The 13,465-nt window shown below is 39.7% G+C and overlaps 1 protein-coding gene across 1 annotated transcript in view; it reads left to right on the top strand.

The window, feature by feature from the left end:
* VAV1 (vav guanine nucleotide exchange factor 1) overlaps positions 1–13,465 on the top strand; it is a 166,544-nt gene that overhangs the window by 128,434 nt on the left and 24,645 nt on the right. Inside the window, exons 20-22 of the mRNA XM_088451200.1 lie at positions 31–167; positions 10,485–10,550; positions 11,851–11,882. Of these exons, the coding sequence (XP_088307326.1) occupies positions 31–167; positions 10,485–10,550; positions 11,851–11,882 (235 nt within the window). The remainder of the gene's footprint in view (positions 1–30; positions 168–10,484; positions 10,551–11,850; positions 11,883–13,465) is intronic.

Genomic DNA, 13,465 nt, shown 5'->3' with positions numbered 1-13,465 from the left:
GATTGCTGAAGTTTAGTTTATCTCTTTCAGGTCTTACAAAAATGGAGACCTGCCATGATTACATAGGAATTCCTCCACCACCTATAGCCTTTGGTCCACCGCTAAAGATGCACAAAGGTGAAATCATAGAACTAACTAAAGCAGAAGCTGAACAGAACTGGTGGGAGGTAAGTAGTCTGATCTCATTCTTCTCACATGCATTGTCCATTTTTATCTTGTGGGTCTCAAGTTTAATGTGTTGTGTTTTTATTATACATACTGTACATCTGTGTTCTAACCTCACTTGTGAAAGACAAAGTAACAGCACTGTCCTAACAACAACTAGCAAACCAACTGCCCATTGCTATGCTAGTGTTTCCATCATTCATCTACCATCTACCATCCATCATTCTAAACTAATTTTATTCCTGTGTGTCCAGTACTGCACAGTTATGCTCCATGTTAATCCCCATCTGTGTAAGTATCTATCTGCTCCTGAGCAGCACATTGGCCTCATACAGCAAGAAAATTGTATGGAGTGCAGGTAATAATCATTCCATTCCATCCCAGTCCATTGGCGAATCTCCCAGAGTCGTTGGTCTCTGGGAGCCAGCTGTCAGGGGAGCACCTAGGAGCAGGCCTGGTGACAGGGGGTATACAAGGGGCACAGTTGTACCAGGGCCCACAGATAAATCTATCTATAGATGGATATATATAGAGGGGTCCATGGAGCAGCTGCTTCTTGATCTTCTGGTACCACCGGCAGCTGGTGCAATAAAGTTATTTATTGCGACGCTGCATGCATGATGTCATGCACCACTGAAAGGCAGAGGTGCCGTGGCACAAAGAGGAGCAGCCAGAAAACCCAGAGAATGCAGAAGACGTGAAGTATCTGTGGGCTGGAGCCGGAGGGATGCAGGGGCTGGAGCTGGAGAGACAGAAAGGGCTGGCTGGAGCTGGAGATACTGGGAGACTGGCTGGAGAAACACTGGGAGGCTGGCGCTGCAGAAACACGGGGGAATGAGGCTGAAGAGAAATGGGGGAAGTAGCTGGAGATTATCCACAACTGTCAGGATTACTGATACATTGCTTCCTCTTTTGCCTCCTCAGCTGTGCTACTGCACAGTATACAGTATACAAAAATTGTATTTCTCTTTATTCACAAATATATACCTTAAAATCACATAAATTGTCTTGGCGCATATTAAGTCTGAAAATAGCATACACACTTAAAACTAAAAATTGGTTGTTATGCAATACTTTAAAATAATCATGAGATATTCTAATGGCCCCCATACACTAGCGACGGGATGCCGGGTTGGAGGATCCGGTGAAATCAAATCACTGATATGCCGATCACAATTAAAATATGATTGTGATTTGCAAATCGGTGAAATTTAACATGTATAATTTCACCGATCCTCCAACAGATCGCGAAACATCGATGGCCGCTGGTCGGCGATTCCAAACTGATCGCAGGATCCGGCAATCTTTGGGCTAGCGTATATATGCCCATACATTAGGTGACAGATTGCCCAATCCTGTGATTGGATCAGAAGTTCCGATTCGGAAATGCCGACCGGCGGCCACCGATGTTCCACAATCCTTAACACATCGATGGTCATTGATGTTCCATGATTCTTAACAGATGTTGTATTTAAAAAGTAACTTATTCATATCAATGAATAATAGCAAATGAATAATAAATACTTTTAATGAGGCTACTGATACTGGAACATTCCTGAGGGAGATGCATCATGCTCAAATTGTAACCATATCGTATTTAGGAAAAGATCCAATATTGTCTCAGATATACCTCCCAATAGCTCTGTTGAAATCAGAATCTATCCAAAGCTGGTTTCTAATCAGTTGGGCACCCTGATACCAGACCTAGTAAAATAAGATCAAGTAAATTTAATTTTTGGTTACCAAGTCTCTGAAAACATCCATGGAGTGTTAAATATTATTGAATCTCTGGTATCAAAGAAAACCCTGATGCTACTGCTTTCATTAGATGCAGAAAAGGCTTTGGATCACTTGCATTAGGGCTATTTGATCAATATTTGGGATTTGGATTGAGGATAGGTTTCTGGACTTCATCTTGGCGCTTTATTCTACTCCTACAGCCAGAATCTTTACAAAATGTTTTCTTTGCTCCTTATTTACTATTTCTAATGAAATGTGTTAAGGATGCGCCCTTTCCCCATTGATTATTGTATTAGCTATAAAACCTTGGCAGAACTACTAAAAATGATTAAAGATATTCAGAGTTCAGTAATCCGAGGACTACATCCCAAATTAGCCTTATTTGCCGATTATGTCCTTTTTTCTGTCTTTGCAAAACAAACCAGAAAATCCCACACTGGAATATAAGAAACAATTTTAGAACCAACTGTAATAACAATAAGTCATAAATAGAGTAATCCACTGTGTTGGTGGTGCTCCCTGGGAAAAGTATACAGCATACTTGTAACAAAAAGCTTCTAGACTAGAGCTAGACAAGACATTTCCCTTTCTGGGGCACTCTTGATAATATATGAAATGATAGTTCAAATTTAAAACATAACCTTTATTGTCATATAATTTAAAAAATAAGGGATAAGCTGTGGATTCAAGAAATTATTATTTTGAGTCTATCCTATTGTTAAAATATTGGTGACAAAATGATGGAGAAATTGTATTAAATCAACTCTCATTATGGGCTATACATAACAGAAAAGGAATAATTCAGGCTACGTTGCCCCCCAGCGAGTGCTATGGCAGTTATAACCTTAGGAGTGTACAATCCCGTGTTGATGATTCTATTGGGGTAAATTTAATAAGGTGAGAAATTTTAGAAGGTGGAGATGTTGCCTATAGCAACCAATCAGATTCTACTTAACATTTAACTAGCACCTTCTGGAAGATAATAGCTAGAATCTGATTGGTCACTATGGGCAACATCTCCACTTCTAAAAACTCTCACTTTAGTAAATTTACCCCTATATCTTAATGTGTCACTAGGTCAGATTATTCTGTATTGTTGCCTAATGTTAATACTAGTCAATACTCCACATCAGCTTGTTATCGTATTCAACCTGTTAATACATGGTAACTCAATGGTACATATATTCAATTGGTAAGTACTATAATATGGAGCCAAACAGATTCATAAATATCAGTATTATTATGAGTCTTCAGTCAGATCACAAAGTATTCCATACATATGAGTTATTGCACTTTGCCCAGTGTGCCAAATTACAGGTAATATTTCCTATGCATAAATTATTGCACTTTGCACAGCATTGCATATTAACATATATATGAGTCTCACTTCAATTGACACATAGTGTGCTAAACCAAATAAATCCTGCAAATCTGACCTGTGAAAAAAAGTCTTTGCCTCAAAATTTCATAATAAATTCTGGTTAGATAAACAGACTAATAAATGTATGTTATTCTCATGCCTCAATCAAATGCAAATCTTCATTGGGTAAAAACATTTCATACATACTGTATAAGTTATTGCACTTTGCCCAGCATGTAAATTATAAGATCACATATTGTACTTTGCCCAACATGCAAATTATAAGATCACATACTGTATAAAGGAAAGTCATGTAGACAAAGTACGACAGCAGAAGTCCTGGTCACCTTCTGCTGTCTGGGGTCTTCGCTGAGCGGACCCCAGATGAGATAGGGACCCTGGGCAGTTCGACAGAAAAGCAGTAAGTGGAAAGACACTGACCCGTTCATGGTGTCAGGCTGTCCTTGTTGCCTAGGCAGCGCAAGGACAGGATGTGCCACTGGGAGAAGTCACTAACCACTGAAGGGGAAATACCTGTATCCTAGTGGAGTCAGAACAAAACTGCTGGTAAGGCTGCCATATGTCACTCCTCGCTGTACCAGGGAGTCGGTAATGAGGGCACGCGTTTTGCCCTGCGGGCTTGATCACCATTATCCTCGAGACAATCCTGTCTCGGAGGTCTACAGACAATTCCTTGGACTTCATGCTTGGTTTGTGCTCTGACATGCACCTTCAAGTGTGGGACCTTATATAGACAGGTGTATGCCTTTCAAAATCATGTCCAATCAACTGATTTTACCACAGGTGGACTCCAATTAAGCTGTAAGAACATCTCAAGGATGATCAGTGGAAACAGGATGCACTTGAGCTTAATTTTGAGCTTCATGGCAAAGGCTGTGTATACTTATGTACATGTGATTTCTTAGGTTTTTTTTTAAATTAAGGCCCTCATTCAGAGCCGTACGCTCTGAGCAGAGCGCACGCTCTGAATGAGGGCCGGCCTCCATGAAAATGGAGCGTCCTTCTGGACGCTCGTATAGCTGTGGGTCACCACCCACAGGCTATACGAGCGTGCATTTTGATGGCCGCGATGGTCGAGACCATCGCGACCATCGAAATTGCGAGCCGGAGCCTGCGGTTGAGGTTTTCAACCGCAAGCTCCGGAGTGATTTTGGCTCTATCAGAGCCAAAATCACTCCCACTGACATCACTAGTGATGTCAGTGGGCCGGCTTCTGACGAGAGGCGTTCCCGTGGGAACGCCCCCGTCAGGGAGGCACGCCCCCGGCACGCCTACCAAAGGGGGCGTGCTGTCAATCAACATCGACAGCACGCCCCCTTTGATCAGACACAACGAGCGAAGGACTTTCCTTCGCTCGTCGCGTCTGGCGCATGTGCACGACGGAGCTCCCTCCGTCGTGCGCATGCTCAGTGCAGAACATCGACCCACTTGCGAGTGGACAGCCGCTCGCGAGTGGGTCTGAATCAGGCCCTAAATGTGCAAAAACCTCAAAACAAACTCTTTACACGTTGTCATTATGGGTATTGTGTGTAGAACTTTAAGGACAAAAATGAATTTATTCAATTCTGGAACACGGCTGTAACATAACAAAATGTGAAAAACGTGAAGCGCTGTGAATACTTTCCGGATGCACTATATATATATATATATATATATATATCTATATATATATATACACATATGGAAGGGAAAATAAATTAGTCTAATGTCCACACTGTAATGTTGAATGGTTCTGATTTTCGGTATAAAAAATATTAACAACTTAGTTCAGAATGTAAGCCTCTTCATAATATCAACATGCAACGTGTCGACATAGACAAAATGTTGACATTTTCAAAGTGTCAAAATTATGCATTTCTACATTATTAATATATCAGCATTAGGGTTAGGATTAGGCTGCAGTTAGAGTTAGACAGTATTGTTGACATGCATAATGACAGTCAGAATCATGACAACCATAGGTAAGTATAGTACCACTCATCCTAACCCCTAACCCTAAACTCCCTCCCCGGTGTCTAAAACTAACCTCCCACTAGTGCCTAAACCTAACCTCCTCCTCCCTGCACCCTAACCCTCCCTTCCCAGTGCCTAAACCTAACCTCCCACCTTAGTCCTTAAACCTAACCTCCCCCTCCCCACACCCTAAACCTAACCCTCCATCCTTAATACCTAACCCTAACCCTCCCCCTAGTGCCTAGCCCTAACCCCTAACCCTAAAGCTAACCCTCCGGCACCGGTACTTAGACCATCGGCAACTACATCTTGTTACTAGATGATGTAAGGTTTATAGTAGTTTCCACGCTCTGGATAAGTATGCGGATGTATATTTTATTAATTCATGATATTATTACTGTGATCCTATTTCTGAAACTAAGTAAGAATTAAAAATGAGACCAATTAAAAAAGGCAGATACTAAGTACCCTTGTGTACCCCTACAAACTGAGAGAGAGAGAACAAAATAAATGAAGCTACACACTCCTCTCTGCTAACATTTCAGTAAGATTTACTTTCATCAGGGATACATATAGGGACTCATTTGCAGGTGGACACAAGCTTTCCCAAAATAGGTAGTGAAAGAACAATGTCATAATAAGCGTACTAATGTGCATATGTTGATTCAGAAACATCTCAAGATGCATCCAGCTCAAACCAGTAGCATTTGTGCCAGGTATACATCAGTAACGATGTGCTTACTTACACCCCACAATAGCGTACAGATAGTATAGATATGAGGAATAACAGTGTTAGTAGTAAATATTCACATTAACCTATTTGTACACAATATAAAAATTTAATAAAGAAAAAATAAGAAAGTTCCATATTCCATGTAAAAATTAAATACGAGCACAAATACAAAATACAATTAGAAAATAATGATAAACATCTGTAACTTTCTACTTTAAAAATGAAATGGGAATCTTTGCAGTCAAAATAGAAGTGTCAAGTAATACAAATAGCTGTAGCGATTGCAAATCTGACAGCCGCAATAATAATGATTTAAGATGGATCAATCAGCAAATCAGAAGCAGATATACAATATAGCTCTGCTGATTCTCATCATCATTGCACCTTGTCACATCAACCCTCTAGCACCAACAAGGGATACATATCCTAAAAGGCCAGATGTGCCCACATCTACGTCTAAATGTGCGCAAATACATGAACACGCCCCTTACTTGTCCTAGACTGCCTTACTCCTGGCTGCCTTATTCCACCTCTCCACCCTATGACATGCATAAGTCTATATATGGTTGTGTATATATATATATATATATATATATATATATATCTCCAGACAAACGAGGCGGCACTCGACAAGTTATTTGTAGTAAAACCGTCCTTTATTGAACCAACATGTTTCGGGGATGTTTCCCGTCCTCAGGGACAAAGGTATACTGAACACATACTAACACTACCCTTATATACGGTAATTGGACCACAAAGTGTATTAATTATTGATTGTGCTCACCTGTCTGCGCAGACCCAGGTGCTTGATGACCACACGCAAGAACCTAGCATTGCGTCCAGATGGCCGAGCGCATACACAGAGCAACCAAATGGTTACCAAGGACGCTCTACGGATACGGATATCATCACACTGTTACACAGGATACAGTACAATGTAACCAAGCATCTCTTTGTTACAACTAGGTGTCTCTTAGAACCAATATTTATGAATAATAAAAAACTAATACCAGCGTCATAAGAATAAACAAATCTTACTCACATCGGAGTTATTACATAATGGTATCTGAAACTGCTGGATAATTGAATATGGTACATGTGTGATGTCCATGACCTAAATAGGTCATGACATAAATGTTCCACAATATGAATATCAATAATAATAAATACATACCGATAAACAAAAAATTAAATTAAATGAAAGATAAAGTAAATAAATAAACAAAGAAAAAAAAAAACAAATAATCAAATAAACAAAATAAATAAACTACAAATGATTGAAATGTCCTATACATATCATAAATGAAGAAAAGTATAACCAGATATATACAATAATAGTTATATCTTTTACCTGAACATTAATTCAAAGATAACACTGTAGCCCTAATGTCTCATTAAGACCTTTAGGGGTTACTGTGTTTAAACAAAAAATTCATCTGCATTCTTTGCATAATAAAGCCTTTCCTCTATCTCCTCCCCTCTTATCAACAGGTACATGATCTATGATCATAGCTCTCATGCTGGCAACATTACGGAGCCCATTCAGACCCGTTCGCTAATTGCGGCCGCTCGCTCCCAGCGTATTTAAATTTGCCAAAGTGACGTCAAGGCAGCCGCTTGCTCGGCAAGGCATAAGCACTCCCACTATGTCTTGGCGAGCGATCACATTGTCAATGTAGACACCCATTAGCGTGTCTTTACACACCCACTAGCGCACGTCATCTCCAGAAAGTGTCTTAAAACACTGGTACATCGAAGACCATCAGAAGCGATCGCAGCACTTGTGGTTGACTCTACCCTCCCGCAAGCAATGCGAGCAGTTCAGGCTAAGAAACAACCAAATGATGTGTTCAATGACGCTACTTTGCTAATTATGCACACCCATTAAACTCCGTTCTGATGGCCAGACATGCCTGCGTTCAAACATCCACTCCCCCGTTCACAAGCATCTTCCCCTGTTACCACCCACAAACGGCACATTCTGTCACTCAAAGTAGCGTGCAGTCTATGTACTAAGAGCGCACAATTCCCCATCGCTGAGACTGACTTGCGCACGCGCACTGTGAATTATACACATGCGCAGATGGGCAACTATCGGTCAGTGAGAGCAGCCACAGCTTAGCGAACGGGTCTGAATGAGCTCCTATGTCTTAATTGGAAACAGTGTCTAGCTACAGGCTGGTCACTGCTCCCTTTTTCCAATGCCTCTTTGATGGCACTTCTGTGTAGTGCCATGCGCTCTTTAAATTGCCTCTGAGTTTTGCCAATATAGGCCAAGCCAGAGGGGCATATTTGCATGTAAACTACATATGATGTGGTGAAGATCAGAGCATAATTTATAGTGTATTTCTTACCCGTATGCGGGTGACTAAAGGTGTGACCCGTTATCAATGTATTACACGTAACACAACCAAGGCATTTGTAACAGCCAATTTTACAGCTCAAAAAATTAGGAGGTTGAACTTTGGTCAGTGGTGTTATGTCCAATTTAACTACTGAATCCCTAATGTTTTTGCTTTGTGTATAGCTAGGCATCAGACATGTGTTGGACAATGCTGGCAAGCTCGTATCAGTATTTATTATGGGCCACCAGCATTTGGCTTTTTTGCTTATATGTGTACTATATGTACAAAATTGATTGACCCATGGGATACATTTTGTACCTACTTTCTGTTGTGTCAGAATATTAAATTGTAAAGTTTTTTCTCTTGGTATATTCAAAACTTTGTTTTTTAATTTATTTAGATCTCTTCTCTTATATCCCTGATGTACAAATTTTTCCAACATCATATCCAGAGCTGATTCTGGCCCTCATTCAGAGCCGTACGCTCTGAGCAGAGCGCACGCTCTGAATGAGGGCCGGGCTCCATTTTCATGGAGCGTCCTCCTGGACGCTCGTATAGCTGTGGGTCACCACCCACAGGCTATACGAGCGTGCTTTGTGATGGCCGCGATGGTCGAGACCATCGCGACCATCGAAATTGCGAGCCGGAGCCTGCGGTTGAGGTTTTCAACCGCAAGCTCCGGAGTGATTTTGGCTCTATCAGAGCCAAAATCACTCCCACTGACATCACTAGTGATGTCAGTGGGCCGGCTTCTGACGGGAGGCGTTCCCGTGGGAACGCCCCCGTCAGGGAGGCACGCCCCCGGCACGCCCACCAAAGGGGGCGTGCTGTCAATCAACATTGACAGCACGCCCACTTTGATCGGACACAACGAGCGAAGGACTTTCCTTCGCTCGTCGCGTCTGGCGCATGCGCACGACGGAGCTCCCTCCATCGTGCGCATGCTCAGTCCATAACATCGACCCACTTGCGAGCGGACAGCCGCTCGCGAGTGGGTCTGAATCAGGCCCTCTGTTTCTATAGGGTCAGACATGATACGTCTCACCCTGAGAAACTGGGAATATGGGAGACCTTTCCGTAATAACGGATGAAAGCTACTATGATGCAGCAGCATGGTTCTGTCTGTTTCTTTGATGTATATCGATGTTTACAAATATCCATCTGTCACCTATATAACCACATCTAAAAAATGTATATTAACTGAGCTGATGGAATAGGTAAATTTCACTACATTTTTAGAATTGTTGTGTTCATCAAGTAAATGTCTCAAGCTTTCTTCTGTATCCTCCCACAAAATTAGCAAATCGTCTATATATCTAAGATATAGGCATATATGACCCAACAGATCCATAGTGTTATAGAATAGTTTGCTTTCTACCACGTACATAAAAGCATTTGCTTACGATGGGGCCACTGGGGACCCCATTGCACACCCAGCCTTTTGTAGGTAGTATCTACCATTGAAGTAAAAATAATTATGTGTCTACACTAAAAATAATAATTTTAGGAATAGGTGGTCCCTTATACCAAGGGTTAACTGTAATTAATATTCTGACTGCCTCTATTCCTTCATGGTGGGGTATACATGTATACAGACTTGTCATGTCTGCACTACACATTAACACATTTGGTTCTACCCGATTGAAATCCCTCAGCTTATTCAGCAACATATATATATATATATATATATATATATATATATATATATATATATAGTATGCATGTATATACACAAATAAAAAATGAACAGTAAGTTCATCCCTAAATAAGCTCCATTATTTATATGTATAATAGAAACTCGCTGCAGATGGGTCAGGCACTTACAATTCTCCCTTTACCTGTTCTTTCTGGATTTCCCCTATACTCATTACTTTTTTTTTACTCTACACTTCCTCTACATGTTTTGCTATCCTCTCTGATACATGTTTTGCTATCCTCTTTTTGCAGACAGTGAGTCCACATACAATGTGCCTTGTATGTGGACTCACTGTCTGCAAAAAGAAAGAATAAATAACAGATTAACTTACAAATTGTATCCACTTATGTTGTAACTATTAAGTACATTTTCAAATGTTTCATTTTGTCAAAATTGTTGCCTGTCAAATTACTACCCTTAGATCTGTGCTCGTCACCTACTGTGAATATGACAAATCTTTCTCTCTCTTAGGGAAGAAATACATCTACAAATGAGATTGGATTCTTCCCTTGCAGTCATGTGAAGCCTTATATATATGTAAGTAAAGACAACTCTGCATTGTATGGCTGAGGAATGTATATTGTTATTTCATTATGCACTATGTGTATGATTAGTATGTGTAGCCTCTGCACTCTCCAGGAGATGTAATGGGAGATAACAGAAAGTATACTAGTCAATCAGGCACATACTGTATGTATGCGGACATGTAATTCATATGTCATTCCTACTAACTGTTCCACTTTTAGCATGAAAGTCTCCATTTTGAATGCTATTCCGCGGCCTGCGATCATTTTCACTGCGCTGTTTCCCTTTGTTTTAATTTATTTGCAAAGGATTTTTATTGGTCAGAAGTAAGATACAGACACTGAGCTTATAACCCCAGCAAATGCCACCCTAGTCGAGGAGAAAACACCAGTTACTTTACAATTAATTTTTTTGAAATGACAGTGGCAGCAGTGTAAAACGCAAGTATAGTACAGTAAAACAAGCAGATACATATGGTATAAAAATCAGAAAGAACCAGTTGAGTTTCCTGGAGAGTTGCACATGTACAGTATGTAACCCCATATAACATAATAGCTGAAGTGAGCTATAAATTCAGGTCTGTAACTGTCAATATCTTGGATTAAAATTTTACCTTTATCAATCTTTATTTAAAACTGTGGCATAATCCCACTTATAAAATATAGAAATGTCGTGAAATATTATCTTAACTAAAGAAAGACAAAGTAATTATAAATAGTAAATGGAATCGGCTGGTAAAAAACTGTTGCCATTCAGTAAAGTTATTAATTCTTCTAGTATATCATATATATATATTTCTCATGTTGGAAATATGATGCAACTTCCAATTGTTGATAAGTATTGTAGATAATTATTACGTGGTTGCGGAAAGATGCTATAATAACTAGAGTTCCATAGTGTTCCCCTGAACATTTTTAATTAGTTGATCAGGTAACAGATTGTACTTCTAATACATGGGAAAAAAATATAATTCCATTTTGTGGAACAGCAGGCCATGATTTATATGTGGATGTGATTCCCTTTTTCTGTAAAAGGAGGGAGGGGAGTAACATCAGAGCTACTGGGGAGGGATCGGATGATCCCTTTCTGTCCAGGCTTTCCCCAAAGTCAGAATGAGCTATACTGCCATCTGAAGATCACCTTAAAGGTTTAGCAAAAAGAATAAGATCATTTTAAACCTGTTGTTACTAATTCCCTGGAGCACCAGAATATATTGTCATGCTGCACTCTTTCACTGTGTTTTTGTAAGCTTGTATGTATTTTAATGGCATCTGTACAATGATATTACCTAATTAAAAGTTTTTGCACACAGATACCAGTACCTGATCTATCAACGTTCAACTGGTGAGTAACAACAACGTTTAAGGGGAATAATTTAGTCATTTTCTTAGGGGCCCAGTTGCAATACATCTATGCCTTTCATTAATGCAGTGTATCTAGGGCTATAGAAAGAATGATTGCAAGATTATAATATGAAATATGAATTGTAACAAATTGTAGTCACTACTATTGAATGGAGACCAGTACACAATGCAGACCCCAATTTCTGCTGGGTAGTATGAACTGCAGGCCTCTCAAATCCCTCTAACTGATTTAGAGTGTATATACACAGCCCCATGCTCTAAAGCTGGGTAGACACCTATACAATCATCGGGCCGTTCCTTCGATTCCTGACCCATTCATGCGATGTCTTAATAAAGTATGTACGCACCTTTGATAATGTTTTCTTGGAAAAAAACGGTCACATTAAATAGTCAGGTTTATGTGCAGTTTAATTTTTGTCCTATTGGATGGTACAATATTGAACAAAAAGTGAGGTGTGTACGCACTTTCTGCCAATCTGCCCGATGCTTCTGCCCATGCTCTGCCAGCAGCAGCGCCGCCTTTGTGTCTATTCAGCAGAAAATTAGACAGATGAGTTTCCCGGATCGCAAGTTAGACTGTGAAGGTGTATATATATGAATTGCCACTTTGAATGGGGCTTCCAAACAGGCCGATTCAAATCGACAGTAAAATCGCATGGAAAGTATGATAGCACAAGTGTGTACCTAGCTTAACTCAGTGTTTACCAAATCCAGACCTTTGGGCAACTTAACATGTTTTCCATATTTTCTTGCTGAAGTACAGGTGTCTTCATTACTTACTGACTGACTGACACAGTTTAAAAAATACAAAAAGGAATTTTTAGGGCAAGTCCGCACAGAGAAGAAAACACAGGGCAATTCAAACATTCACCTAAATATGAGTTTTGAGTTCTCCCAATACTAACCAAAATTTACTAAGAATTATAATTAGAACAGAACCACCATATAAAAATTTTTGTTGGTGGCAATCCTGTTTGGTCAGTGGTGCTCCCCAGAGCCATGTATATTCATTATAGTAACGAAAAAAAGAGAAAAAAGAAAGAGACTCTGTGTGGGGGCACACTTATAGGGAGAAAATTCAGTTAAAACTTAACTTTTAATATATAATACTAATAGAAAAAGGGAGTTAATGATTGAAAAATATAAAATACAAAATCAACTATGGTTGATCACTGCTGCAGAAAGCGAAAATATTAACTAAGTCAAATCATCAAACAGTATCATACTGTAATCTTGCTGCCGGTTACAAGTAATGCTCTCTAGATAATCATAAATGTAATTTGGAAAAATTCCTGTATAATATATATCTCCCACCCGACCTGCTATTATATACCTTATTGAACTGATATATTGTATTAGGTATATGCTACTTCCAAAATGTTTTATATTAAATGCATGTATCTCCACATTAAGATATTATAAGCCTACTAGTAAAAACATAGGTAGATTATCCACATGCTGGAAAGTCATGCTGACTCAGAATGTAGGCATAACATCGATAACTACATGAAACTTCACTGTTCTCTCCCATATGACAAAAAGAAATATGAAAAGCACGAAAAA

This window comes from Taudactylus pleione, unplaced genomic scaffold (genome assembly GCF_031769625.1).
Source record: "Taudactylus pleione unplaced genomic scaffold, aTauple2 ptg000541l, whole genome shotgun sequence".
In the NCBI taxonomy this organism is placed as follows: domain Eukaryota; kingdom Metazoa; phylum Chordata; class Amphibia; order Anura; family Myobatrachidae; genus Taudactylus; species Taudactylus pleione.
This window is presented reverse-complemented; position numbering and strand designations above follow the sequence as displayed.